This window comes from Xyrauchen texanus, chromosome 18, assembly GCF_025860055.1.
Source record: "Xyrauchen texanus isolate HMW12.3.18 chromosome 18, RBS_HiC_50CHRs, whole genome shotgun sequence".
Classification (NCBI taxonomy): Eukaryota; Metazoa; Chordata; class Actinopteri; order Cypriniformes; family Catostomidae; genus Xyrauchen; species Xyrauchen texanus.
In genome coordinates this window covers 29902962-29915974 of record NC_068293.1, presented here as the reverse complement: position 1 = coordinate 29915974, position 13013 = coordinate 29902962, and the positions used below count along the sequence as shown (strand labels likewise).

Below are 13013 nucleotides of genomic sequence, written 5' to 3'. Positions count from 1 at the left end.
ATAGTACATGACATAAAAAGCTAATGCATAAAAGTAGGCTAGGTACAAGTCTTTTATTAACAATTGACATAACCAAAATACCATACATTTTAGTTCATAAAAAGAAAAAGACAGTGGGCCGGTTAGGAGCCCTCCACCCATGTAATAACTTAATGAGGGAAAAGACAGTGTGAATATCACCAGACTTGTTTGCAGTCGAGAGGAAAAGGAGTAACTTCTTACTGGTTAAGCAGGATTTACACAAGTTCATAGAAGAGTGAGATATGTACAAGGAGCTGTTGATGTTACATTTTGATTGTTACAGCTGACCAATGAAATTGAGATGAAACAAAGCATAAGTGAGTGGAAAAGTAAACAAACATCAAATGACTGAAGTTTTAAGCCTCTGCTGTCTGGACAAAAGAGGCTCAAAAGTTATGAAAATGCACAAGAAACGACTCAGGCGTCACTCTCCCCAGCAGTAGCACTCTGGACTTCCTCTTCCAGGATGGGCACAATGAGGTTGTCCTTAGACATGAGGTTGTACTTCATCACAAAACGAGTGAAGCGGTGACACAAGAAAGTCTCATTCTGTGGGAGAAAGTGGAGTTTATTGATAAATGTCCTTATCAAAAGTGTTCAGTGTAAGAAATAGTCTAAAGCAGTGGTTCTCAGCTGGTTGGTTATGAACTAAAAATGGGCCACAGGTTTGCTCTGATAGAGTTGTAGCTAGCATGGAAAAAAAAACTGTGCTACATTAAATTTAAATAGTGAAATGCAACTAAAAATATAAATCACATATAGTTAGTATAGCTAAATCAATAAGCTTGTCTACTTTTAAAAAAGTGGTGAAAACGCTTCTTATTTTTTGTTGTCATCAAAGGCAATTGGATTCAAACACTGCACATTCATCTGTCATTTAGTAGAAGCATGCCAAATTTAGTATACGCCAACACTGACAGGTTGCATGACATGCACTATCCATAAAAAACTTGCACAAGACTATGCAAGGTAAACATACATTTCTTGTACCGTGTTCGGTTACGACTTGGTCCATTGGTCTAAAGATGCCTCCTAATGACTACTCCAAGAAATGCTATTTTAAATGTCAACCAATCTGACTAACTGCTTGGTCATTAGCAAGCTTAGCATTCACTGTTCAACAAAAGAAATATTCAGTTCTAGTTTAGTAAATTCATGCGTTTATAAATCACATGAATTATCTCTTTTGCTCACCTCATACTTGTCAAAAATCTGGCGATGGTGAAAGTAAGCGTGGGAGAAAATCCTATAGATGCGACGGCAAACAGATCCCAGTTTGGCCACAGATGATTCCTTAATGCTGACGCTACACAGAAAGTAGTAAAAAAAGCACATGAAACATCAATGGCCTTTTCATAGCTAGAAAGAGCTTGAATAATTACACAATTAATATGCTTTAAAGGATTAGATGTTAAATAAAACCACTCACCGGCTAGGAAAATACTTGTTGCTGTTGAGAAGACATGCAGCTCCATCAAGGGTGTGCCTTGTGTAGTCAATGGCAGGGCACTGGGATCAACAGGAAAAACAAAAGTGTACTTTGCTGATCCAAAGAAAACAATGCAGGAAACATTCACATGACACACATTTTTACGAGTGAGCAATTACTCCCAATAATATACAAGCAAAAGCATGTTGTCTTTGTTGTACATTGAAGTGGAATTTGTTTTGTTTTTGTTTTTCAGACTACATTCAAGTTCAGGATTAGAAGCCACTTACCTCTTTGGGAGTCTTATGAGCAGCACACAGAAAGATCCACTGTTCTGTGGCAGTCATCTGGGTACATGTGTCCGGATGACACTCATTCTATAGGGCAAAGGCATATTTGACTACATTAACATATTTTAAAGCAAAATGTAAAAACTAGAGACAATTATCTCTAAGTTACATTTATATTACTATTGCAGAAGACTTTCGTTGTTTGTGGAATGCAGGTTCAATTTAATAAACTAGTGATATGAGGTATATAGTATTAATGACCTGCAGTTTAACAGCCAAGCCATTGAGCTCCAAACAGAACTGTCTATTTAAAACAAAAAGAACAAAAAACAGACAATGAGTTTGCATATTGTAGATAAAACCAAGTACACAACAGTGCAACAAAGCATCTGAATTGACATTACAAATAGTAATATACCTGAGATGTTCATATTTCCACACCCCTTCGTCCTGTCCCTCGGGGGGCTCCATAATCTTTTCTATGTTTGAACAATCTGAGCGAATGTTCTGCTGAATATACTGAGAAGACAACAAAGACAATCAATAGCAACATTATACAATGCACACATTTAAAATGTAACAATTAAAAAACTGGTCAAGAATGAAGTAAAATGACTGACTAGTTTTGAGAGGCTTTAGACAGAGTGAAAGTAGAATTTTCAATTTAGAGTCTGAGTCTGATAGGTTTTTGATGATATAAACCCTCACCTGTTGCACTGCTAGCGTGCTGTCCATCTCTTCAAAAGACTCATCAGGCCAGTTATAGATGTCCTAATGGATCAAACAGTGTTTTAAGAACTGACACTCACTAGAATCATGGATAGTGTTAGGCAGTCGTGCACAACAATATATGTCTTCTTTAATAACAAGCTTTAGATATTCCCTTGAAAAAATATGAATAGTTTTTGCACGATAACCATCCTTGTTATTCTTATTATTATTAATGAAAATCAATACAGCTAAACATTTCAGGGCATAGCTTTACATTATGAGTATGACTGTATGACATGACAATTGTAAATAACATAAGCAGTGCACAAACAACCTTAAATACTTCTTGTATGCACTATAAATTGTATATAAAATGCATATAACATGAACATGTCCACAAAACGTAATAACGTATAGTTTAACACGATAAATCTCACAGTTAAACCATGGATGGCTCCTTATTACTGTGGTTAAATCAATGGTGTTGTTCTTTAATAAAACAAACATGGTATGGTTATTGTACTAAAACATAGTTGCCAATACTAAACTATAACTACAACAAGTAGATCCCATTCCTCTCCTAACTGATTATTAAACACGAATGTACAATTTGCTCCAAAATATCATTACAGATCCTGTTAGTACACTACATTCATTGTAATTATACTTCATTACTTATACTACACTATATCTGCATCGATACTTGGAGCACAAGTGACTCGACGCAGCACTGTATCATAACCAAATAACAAAAAATTACTAGTTATAATAACGTTCATATTTTATGTATATGATAAACGATCATACGGGTACTTTAACGAGGGATGCTAACTGCTTTAGCCAAACAACTAGATCATAAAAACCTGCTGCTTCAGACACACACTGATATATATAATATATAATATAGTGTTCTATATTCACTTGCTTTGAGGGAAAAGATCAAATGTGTCTCAGAATTCATTCAAATCTTTCATTTTTGAATGTAGTTAGGTTTTCCTCAACTAACTGATAGCTTAGCTCTTGAGCTTAGTTTCGGCTTCCGCTCCAAGACAACGAATCGTGTATCATTTAAATATTACATTACAACACACAAAATAAACAGATTTTTGGGGGTGTGGGGGATGGTGAAATTACTATTCGCTGCTCATTTACCTTCGCCTTGGTACCTGGTCTATTCCTCCTCAGAACAGCTGTGCCCTCCGCCATGACCATCTCGACAGATTTTGGTTTGATTGACAGCGCCCCCAGTGGACAAATAGGGCTACTACAGGGTGAGATGAAAAACACTTGAAAACAGTGGCCACAAAAAGTAAAGACGACGTCCCGATAAAACGAATAGACAGTCCCGATTTTATTAGTTTAGTCCTCACGTACGCTTTTGATTATATTTTTGTTTTTCAACTGATACTGGTGGTTTGTGTCATCATTTATAACATTAATGTACTGAAACTGACCGTGTCACCGCCAATAGGTTGGTTTCACGTGACGTCACGCTGCTGCATCGCGAGAGCGCGCAATTCAGATGGAGGGCAGGAAGTGAAATAGCTGAGGATCTGCCGTCTGGCAAAATGGCAATGTTTTGTGTAGTTTACGGCTGCTCCAATCGTTCTAATCGAGAAAAGGGAAAGGGTTTTTATAGAGTACCGAAGATTGTCACTCATAAAGGTGAGAAATGTAAAAAGCTCACAGAACAACGCCGTAAAAAGTGGATTTTTAACGTACGTCTGCGGTCGGGAGGAGCAGAGTCTGTTAATGCCCGTGTCTGCAGCGACCACTTCGTCGGAGGTATGTTAGCTAGCCAACGTGTCTTATGTGTCTGTGTTTATATAGCATTAGGTTGTCATTAAATGCTCATTTACTTAGTAATGCTTATTAAGTTACCGGTAGTCTAATATGGACTTCATTGGGGCTTTTTAGGTTGCCCTAGCGCTTTGGGTGACGTTGAGTCGGTAGATTGGGCTCCGACGGTCAACCTAGGTTACCAAAAAACTAAGCCCAAATCAGAGGCGTCTCTTAAACGAGAGCAAAGGATGAAGATCAAGGAAGACCAACAAAGACGGTCGGAATGTGCAGATGCTATGTTGGATCTCCAACAGACAGATGAGAGCCCGGATCTGACGCAGACAGCCGAAAGCTCAGAACCGAAGCAGCCAGCTGACAACAACCCACAATCAGAGGGGATCAGTGGGAATGGGACATTAAATGATAAAGGTAAATTATTGTACTAAGATGTGTAACCAGCATTATTATTCATTGTTATTAATAATTATTAATTGTTAACAAATGTTGACCAGAAAACTTGTATGTTTGTAAAAAAGATTACTTCACAACAATTCACATAATTCATATTAACTAAAATCACTCTGTATAATTGGACCAGAGAACTTGCATGTTTGTAAAAAGGTTGTCAAAAAGATAACTTCACAACAATTCACATAATTCATATTCATGAATTAACTAATTATGCTCCTCACTGATATGTTGCAGGCTATGTAGATGCCGGATGCCAGACTGAGCTGACAATGGATGACATTGAGAAGATGGAGGATGTTCTGAGACAAAACACAACAGAGCTGGGAGATCTTCGAGCCAAAGCACAGGACACAAGGAGTCCTTTGAAAAAAACAAAGACAAGACAATGTTCTACACGGGGCTCCCCAACTTCTTAGTTTTAATTCAGATTTTTGAGCTATGCAAACCCTACATCAGCTGTGGTCCTATGTCTGTGCTGTCTAAATTTGAACAGTTCATTTTAGTTTTGATGAAGCTGAGACTAAATCTCCCGCTGAAAGATTTAGCTTTCAGGTTCAAGATCTCTCTGCCAACTGCTTCTAGAATTTGGCATAAAGTAATTGACATACTTCATGAAAGGTTGGAATTTCAAATTGAGTGGCCAGAGTGACATGTTCTTCAAGCTACAATGCCAATGGGATTCAGACAGGCATTTGGATGTAAAGTTGCTGTGATAGTTGACTGTTTCGAAGTTTTTATTGAGAAGCCCTCTAATTTACTAGCCCAAGCACAAACGTGGTCAAACTACAAGCATCACCATACTGTAAAATTTCTGATTGGTGTTGCACCCCAAGGCTATGTCACTTACATATCTTGTGCCTGGGGAGGGAGAGTCAGCGATAAACAGATCACAATAGAGAGTGGCCTCCTAAAAAACCTGTTACCTGGAGATATTGTCCTAGCAGACCTTGGGTTCAATATTGGTGATAGTGTGGGATTTTACTGTGCTTCACTACAGATACCTGCATTTACCAAGGGGAGAAAACGGCTGTCAGCGTATGAGGTGGCAGACACAAGAAAAATAGCGAATTTGCGTATTCATGTTGAGAGAGTTATCGGTTTAGTCAGAAGAAAATATCAGATTCTGCAAAGCAGGGCTATGCCCATAGAGCACATGGCAACAAAACAAGGTGAGGCACTAGCATTGATTGACAAGATTGGGGTTATTTGCTGTGTCTTGTCTAATCTTTCGGAGTCTATTGTCCCATTGGAGTAAGGAGGAGGGAGGGATAGGGATAATAATCAGTCAGTCCAGTACCTGAGCCCTCACACATGTAGTATCCAATACCTGATCCCTGCTTCTTGGCTCTGATGATGATGAAGTAAGAGGACATGGAGTAGTAGTACCTGAGCCCCGACACATATCAGTCTGTTAATATGTTTTCAACAAGTGTAATACTTTTATCCACTAGTCCAATTGTACTGGCTATATGTATTATATGTAATGAAATGGATTCTAATCTGTTATTGCACACCATGTTCTTATTATTACAATTGTTGAAAAATCTAATCTTGTAAATAAACCACCATGTATAATTCTGTCTTCTCAATGGCATTTAATCTTTTCATTTAAATTATACAACAGACAGAACTCACAAAGACCACACTCATAACAATAGTCAAAATGTAATCTTGTCTCATACAACCGTATTGATATAACAGCAATATCACACAGCCCACTTTCAAGAGTGCCTGGATCCTTTCATTACATTACACATGAGTTTGTAACTTGCTGTCCCAGTATTTCTGGAAGTATACCGTTTCATAACATTATCCCAAAGTTCAAGATCTTTGAACGAGCAAAAGATCGTTCAGACTTTTATATGCCTTCATTTTTATATATATAAAATGACTTTTATATGCCTTCGTCTGAAGGACCAGATAGTTGGTGATGTCAACAGCCTCCACTGTCGACAAATCTTCAAGTTCGACCGAAAACTCACTCATCTTCATGAGGAACGGGTCACGTCCAACATATGCGTTTACTAACTCCTTGTATCTATTTCTTGAAACTGGTTCTAAATTCGTACAATACGGACTCTCCGCAACGGTTTCCTCCATAGACGTATTCTCCATGTTTACTTCCTGCCCTCCATCTGAAATCGCTCGCTCCGCCTTCGCGCGTCATCATAATCACGTGACTGAAACCCAAGAATTGTGATACGCAATAGACAATTCTGTCCCGTTCACTAATGGAGATCTGAAACTCCTGTGTCGTACATAATATTTTTTTTTCTTATGTTTGCAAAATAATAACTAATTTACGAATTAAAAAAAAAAAAAAAACTATTAGGCTACTTACTACTTAATAGAGCAACAGTGCCCATGCACATTTTGCTACCGCCTGGGTTCCAGAAGTAATTTCCCCATGTATTTGTTCCACAGACTTTTCAGAAAATCCTTCATAAGTGTTCTATGGCATGAATCAAACCAAACAGCTCCAAGGTGAATCACAATATTACAAAGTATTTAAAAATCAGACAAAAATTCTGAGCCTACCTTTTTTTTATGAGGGCACGAACTGCAATCTTATGAGGCATCGCAAATAATTAAGCATAAAATATTAAGCAATGGAAATATATACAACGATGTATTTTAGGTTGTTGATTTTAAGTATAGAATAGTTTTTTTATTTCTAAATATTCCGATATATACAAATATAAATGTAGTTAGTGGGTGAAGGGAGACTCCTTTGCATCATTCACAGTGCGTCATGGGAGCGGGTGGTCACTTCCGGGCTTGTTTGGTGGGCTTTGTTGGCCACAGTTCTCTGATTGGTGGATCTTTCTCTGCTGGGGCCGGTTGCACCAACTATACTTAAGTTACAACTTAGCCTAGTTATTTTGTAAATGGGCGTTAAGTTGCAATTTACGCACTACTAAATATGTGAGCGTTGCACCATTAATCTTAGTTAGAATGACATCATTTAATGAAATCAATGAGCTCATGTTTTGTGTAACAGGCTTCAGTCCTTTCGACATATATGGTGTTGACATTTACACTCGTTTCCATTTACAGGAGAAAACAATGTAAAAAATGTACTTCATCCTGAAACCGATCTAACGGTGCACTTTATTATGTAAGCCACCTGGTGGAAAGTTTCAATACACAAAATATATACAATATTAAAAGTCTATTTTTCTAACCTGTGGTATTAGTATTTACATATTATTGCCCCTTATTCATTTTAGATAGTTATTGAATATTGCTATTTACATAGGCCAAATATACCAGTAATGAAATCTTGTTTTATTAAGTATCATATTTCAGTGGGAATATCATTTATTACAGCAGACAGTTACATGTGCAAACAATGTTTGAACAGCAATCGTAACAAGTTAAACTGAAATTCACAGCTTTTTAACACTTCTGCATACAAATTTGAAGGCTGCTTATTGGATAAATACAAGTAAACTTCATATTATGCAACTACACATTACTTTATGGAGAGTTTACAACTACTGTTTAAGTCTTGCCTTAAGAACAGGTGGTGAAACCAAATTAAGCACTGACTTAGTAACAAACTAACTAGTAGTTACTAAGCTCTTAATGTGAATGTTACGTCTCAATTTAAGTGAGACCTTACGCACCGCTGGTGCAACTGGCCCCTGCAGCACAAATTATTAGAATAAAGGTGATCGATAGAAAACATTTATCCTTGTTCCACTTCTAGTTACCCCTAGAATTAGTTAACTTATAATTATAGAACCATGATGTGACACCACAGTAAAATTCCACAAAGATACAATTAATGATTAATCAAATTAATGCAACAATTTATATTAATTGATTGATAAACTATTTAAAATGGAAACTCTTAATACACATATTTTAGACAATCCAAATCCATGTTGCAACACTCCCGTTTTCAAATTTAAACTTTTGCTACATGTCTTACTAACAAAGCAAGGCAAAACATAAAGATCACTTTATTGTAATAAAACATGATCATACGTATTTACAATCGAATGACATAGAAGAAAACAAACATGGAACAACCATTTTCTCTTAACATCAGAATGACAAATGGTTGAACAACAAGCACACTTCACTCTACATATTTGCCAAGAATATCTCCATCTCGAAACAGGAAATAGTCCTACAAAGAGAAAATAAATGCATTGTTAAAATGGTAGCAGAATCAAGTTACAATTGTATGAGTTGTTACACATGTAGCTTATTGTTACAGGTCTTCAATAACAAAATTTAAGAGCTTTAAAATGGGCTAAATAATAGATATATGTTAACTGAACAAGTAGTAAGAACTAGAAAAGAGCTCTCTGTTTGGCAAGATCAATTATCCAAGATTCTGATCACAATGAATGTTCTTACCTTATCATCAAGAACAACTTTAGTTCCTCCATACTCTGGTAGCAAAACTTTATCTCCAACTTTTACACAGACGGGCGTTACATTTCCATCCTGCAAGACAGACAACTTTTTAACTCTGAGACACAACCATTAAAAAAAGAAAACATTTTTAACTTAAAAAGCACAAGAAATAAAAAAAACCTTGTTGGTAGTTCCTGGTCCCACTGCTACGACTGCAGCCTGCAGAACTTTGGCTTGAGACTTTTCTGGAATCATGATACCTCCTTTTGTCACAGACTCTGCAGCTAGCCGCTGCACCAATACACGGTCAAACATGGGAAGAAATTTCCGGAAAGCCTGCTGTGGTGGCAAAGACATGTTTAAAGTAGTGTAGAGATCTGGAGTGTGTTTAGCAACACTGTAAAAGCAACTGAATGCACTGTTAAGCAACGTTCAACTCAAATGCACCACCAGGGGTCCATACAGAAAAGAAAAGTGAAAGACAACAGGATTCCAAGAAGGTATAGCTGCAGCCTGGAGATCTCAACTCCAAAAGATGGCAGGGTTAATCCAGATGGGGATTTGGCAAACTCAAAAAGGGTTGGCAATTTCACCCACGGATAAGGCAAAGTATTCTGTCCACACTGTCATAGATTGACCTTTTAGCAAAACTTTATTGGAAAATTGGTGAATCCTGGAGAAGGATATACAGTTGAAGTCAGAAGTTTACATACACCTTAACCAAATAACATTTAAACTCAGTTTTTCACAATTTCTGAAATTTAATCATAAAAAATATTCCATGTCTTAGGTCAGTTGGATTTTAAGAATGTGAAATATCAGAATATGTCAAAGTTGAGAGAATTATTTATTTCAGCTTTTATTTCTTTCATCACATTCCCAGTGGGTCTTAAGTTTACATACACTGTTAGTATTTGGTAGCATTGCCTTGACTTGGGTCAAACATCTTGGGTAGCCTTCCACAAGCTTCTAACAATAAGTTACTGGAATTTTGGCCCATTCCTCCAGACAGAACTGGTGTAACCGAGTCATGTTTGTAGGTCTCCTTGTTCCCACATGCTTTTTCAGTTCTGTCCACAAATTTTCTGTTGGACTGAGGGCAGGGCTTTTTGATGGCCACTCCAATATCTTGAATACCACAACTTCAGAGGTATGTTTGGGGTTACTGTCCATTTTGAAGACCCATTTGCGACTGAGCTTTAATTTCCTGGCTATTGTCTTGAGATGCTGCTTCAATATATCCACATAATTTTCCTTCCTCATGATACCATCTATTATGTGAAGTGCACCAGTCCCTCCTGCAGCAAAGCACCCCCACAACATGATGCTGCCACCCCCATGCTTCATAGTGTGGATGTAGTTCGTCGGCTTGCAATCCTACCCTTTTTCCTCCAAAAATATCTACGGTCATAATGGCCAAACAGTTTCAAAAATACTTAGACCAGATGACATTTACCCAGGATGGGGACAAGATCTTTGTCCCCATGTGCACTTGCAAACTGTAATCTGGCTTTTTTATGTCATTTTTGGAGGAGTGGCTTCTTCCTTGCTGAGCTGCCTTTCAGGTTATGTCCATATAGGACTCATTTTAATGCGGATATAGATACTTGTCTACCGGTTTCCTCCAGCATCTTCACAAGGACCTTTGCTGTTGTTCTGGGATTGATTTGCACTTTTCGCACCAAACTACGTTCATCTCTAGGAGACAGAATGCGCCTCCTTCCTGAGCAGTATGATGGCTGTGTAGTCCCATGGTGTTTATATTTGCATACTATTGTTTGTAGATATGAACGTGGTACCAGACGAGGGCTGTCTGTATGTCGAGAAAATCTGGGCCACGCGGACTGTGCTAATGATGAAACACTGTGCGTGATCAGCAACACGGACAACCAAAGTATACATTGGACTTTTTTGACACGCAGACAGTCTTCATCTGTGTGGATCGTCGTCGCAAGCACCTATTGTTGATTGTACTAAAAGAGTATCACAAAACAGCATGCATGTGTCAGATGCATTTGTATTAATTTGCGAGTACGGTATACACAAAAGTATTCTTTGAAAGGCAAGTGCGATCCGGAGCACAGAAAATCCAAGTATAACCAGGCCTTTAGGTTAGGGGCTAGGTATATCTTTGCTTGCAGTTTGGAGCTCCTGCCCATTTTTTGGCGCTTGTTCCGTAGCTATATCCTTCTCCAGGATTCACCAATTTTCCTATTAAGTGTTTGATAATTGGTCAATCTATGACTACATTTGTTACCATGATATTCTGAAATCCAAATAATATGATTACAATGACTTTTTTTTCTTAGACTGCAATCTTTCAAATCACATTCAATTTCTGCTTATGAAAAAATATTTGAGTCTTTAAATGCCATTCAAGGCAAGAATTAGGCTACTTATTTAAATGCCTTAACAAAATTGACTACTTGGTCAATAATGTTTCTTTATCACCCTAAATGTATCAAACCATTTCAAAGACAAGAGCAGCTGCTTGTCTGACAACAGATGTAAGTGTGACCTTGAGAGAAGGTCATGGGTGAGGTGGGGTAGATGGGATATATGTTCAGTGTTCATGTGGGGGAGGAGAGAAATTGGAGGTTTTGTAAATGGTTGCCATCTAGCGGAAGGACAAAGCCACCCCGTGAGGAATTCCTGAAAATTCTAGATTGAATCACTTGGCCTCATAATACATATCAAGGCAAGAGTAAGAGTCATACCACAATAATTCATTGACTATTGTTAATGACACAAACTTTTGGTTACGGTTTAAACAAGACTTATCAGAGGAGAACACTAACAACTGAAGAAAACGTTTAATTTTAAAGCCTCAACTCAAGACAAATGAATCACAGTTAATATACACTGATTTGATTCCATTGATTCCTGCACAGTTACTGTGACAATCTAATTTACGAAGTTATGATGATGAAATTTTTTTCAAAATAACTGTGTTTTAACATGCAAACTTATTTGGACAACATATGGAGACTGCATGTTTATAGAACGGAGCATAAAATCATAATGCTAATTACAAACTGTCATATACATTTTGACCTTAAAGTACATTTGCAAAAATAAGCCAAACATGAAATTATTCTACCACTTTTGTTTTACACTACTTTAGGATTTACAATTGTAGGCTTTTTGGCGATCTATAAGCCAAAGACTAGTTAAGCTTTCATACTACATACCGAGTCTCCACATATGTGAAATCACCAATCTTGATTACACCTAAACACACATTTTTAACAATTCTACCCTCATTTAAGTGTAAATTAACTTGGCGCATTACTACGCTACTAAATATGACCTTTCAGTTGCAATCGATTGAGGATTACAAAGCCCGTTATCACAGGAATTAGAAATAAATATCTAACAATTATAAAACCAACTCATCCCAATGGTATAGCTAGACGAATCGTGTTAGATACCTTACCATTTTATTTGATCTTTATGACACGCACGTCTAGTAGAGCAGCATAAAACAGTCGTCCCGTACTACTTTACTCCTGTGACCCACGTGAAGAAATAGCTAGCTAGACTTCACTGCGCATGCGCCACATTACAACCATTACTGACCACGTCCAGACGTCTAGAATATTCCTCGACAGTCTAAACGTTCACTCAGGCATTATATCGTTTTATTTATTGTTCTCAAAGCCATATTTGTTAAGAAACACTATGTTTAAATTATATATAGTACATAACTGTTGCAATAAACTTGGTTATTGCACAATCTTGACCTCTAACCTCGCTTTTTTTTCTCTCCAATTGAATCCGGGAAAATTCTCGAACTTTACGCCCTGGAACGAGTATAACATCAATTTAATAGGTAGTAATCTATTAAATAGACCAACTTGTAGACGATTTAAGCCGGTTTTCCTATATGAAAACCTATATGTTTTACAAGCAAATAAATGCACGAGAGTTGCAATTCT

At 37.3% G+C, this 13013-nt stretch overlaps 2 protein-coding genes across 4 annotated transcripts; one reads left to right on the top strand and one right to left on the bottom strand.

Annotated features, from left to right (window-relative positions):
* Positions 1 to 38: 38 nt before the first annotated feature.
* Positions 39 to 12632, bottom strand: LOC127658964 (MOB-like protein phocein). 3 transcript variants are annotated; one of them, XM_052148551.1, is made up of 9 exons: positions 12512 to 12632; positions 9256 to 9414; positions 2449 to 2511; positions 2159 to 2259; positions 2002 to 2044; positions 1741 to 1827; positions 1451 to 1530; positions 1216 to 1327; positions 39 to 570 (listed from the first exon to the last, which is right to left on the bottom strand). In XM_052148551.1, exons 1-9 carry the CDS (start codon positions 12512 to 12514, stop codon positions 439 to 441), a joined length of 780 nt encoding a protein of 259 aa, XP_052004511.1. In that variant the 5' UTR covers positions 12515 to 12632; the 3' UTR covers positions 39 to 438. The 3 variants fall into 3 exon arrangements, with proteins under 3 accessions (XP_052004511.1, XP_052004509.1, XP_052004510.1); XM_052148549.1 differs by lacking the exons at positions 9256 to 9414; positions 12512 to 12632 and adding an exon at positions 3604 to 3708; XM_052148550.1 differs by lacking the exons at positions 39 to 570; positions 1216 to 1327; positions 1451 to 1530; ... (2 more) ...; positions 2159 to 2259; positions 2449 to 2511 and adding exons at positions 7960 to 8842; positions 9076 to 9165.
* Positions 3988 to 6264, top strand: LOC127658963 (THAP domain-containing protein 11-like). Its single transcript, XM_052148548.1, has 3 exons — positions 3988 to 4236; positions 4369 to 4662; positions 4939 to 6264. The coding sequence occupies exons 1-3, from the start codon at positions 4020 to 4022 to the stop codon at positions 5118 to 5120; spliced, it is 693 nt and encodes a 230-aa protein (XP_052004508.1). The 5' UTR covers positions 3988 to 4019; the 3' UTR covers positions 5121 to 6264.
* Positions 12633 to 13013: the final 381 nt, after the last annotated feature.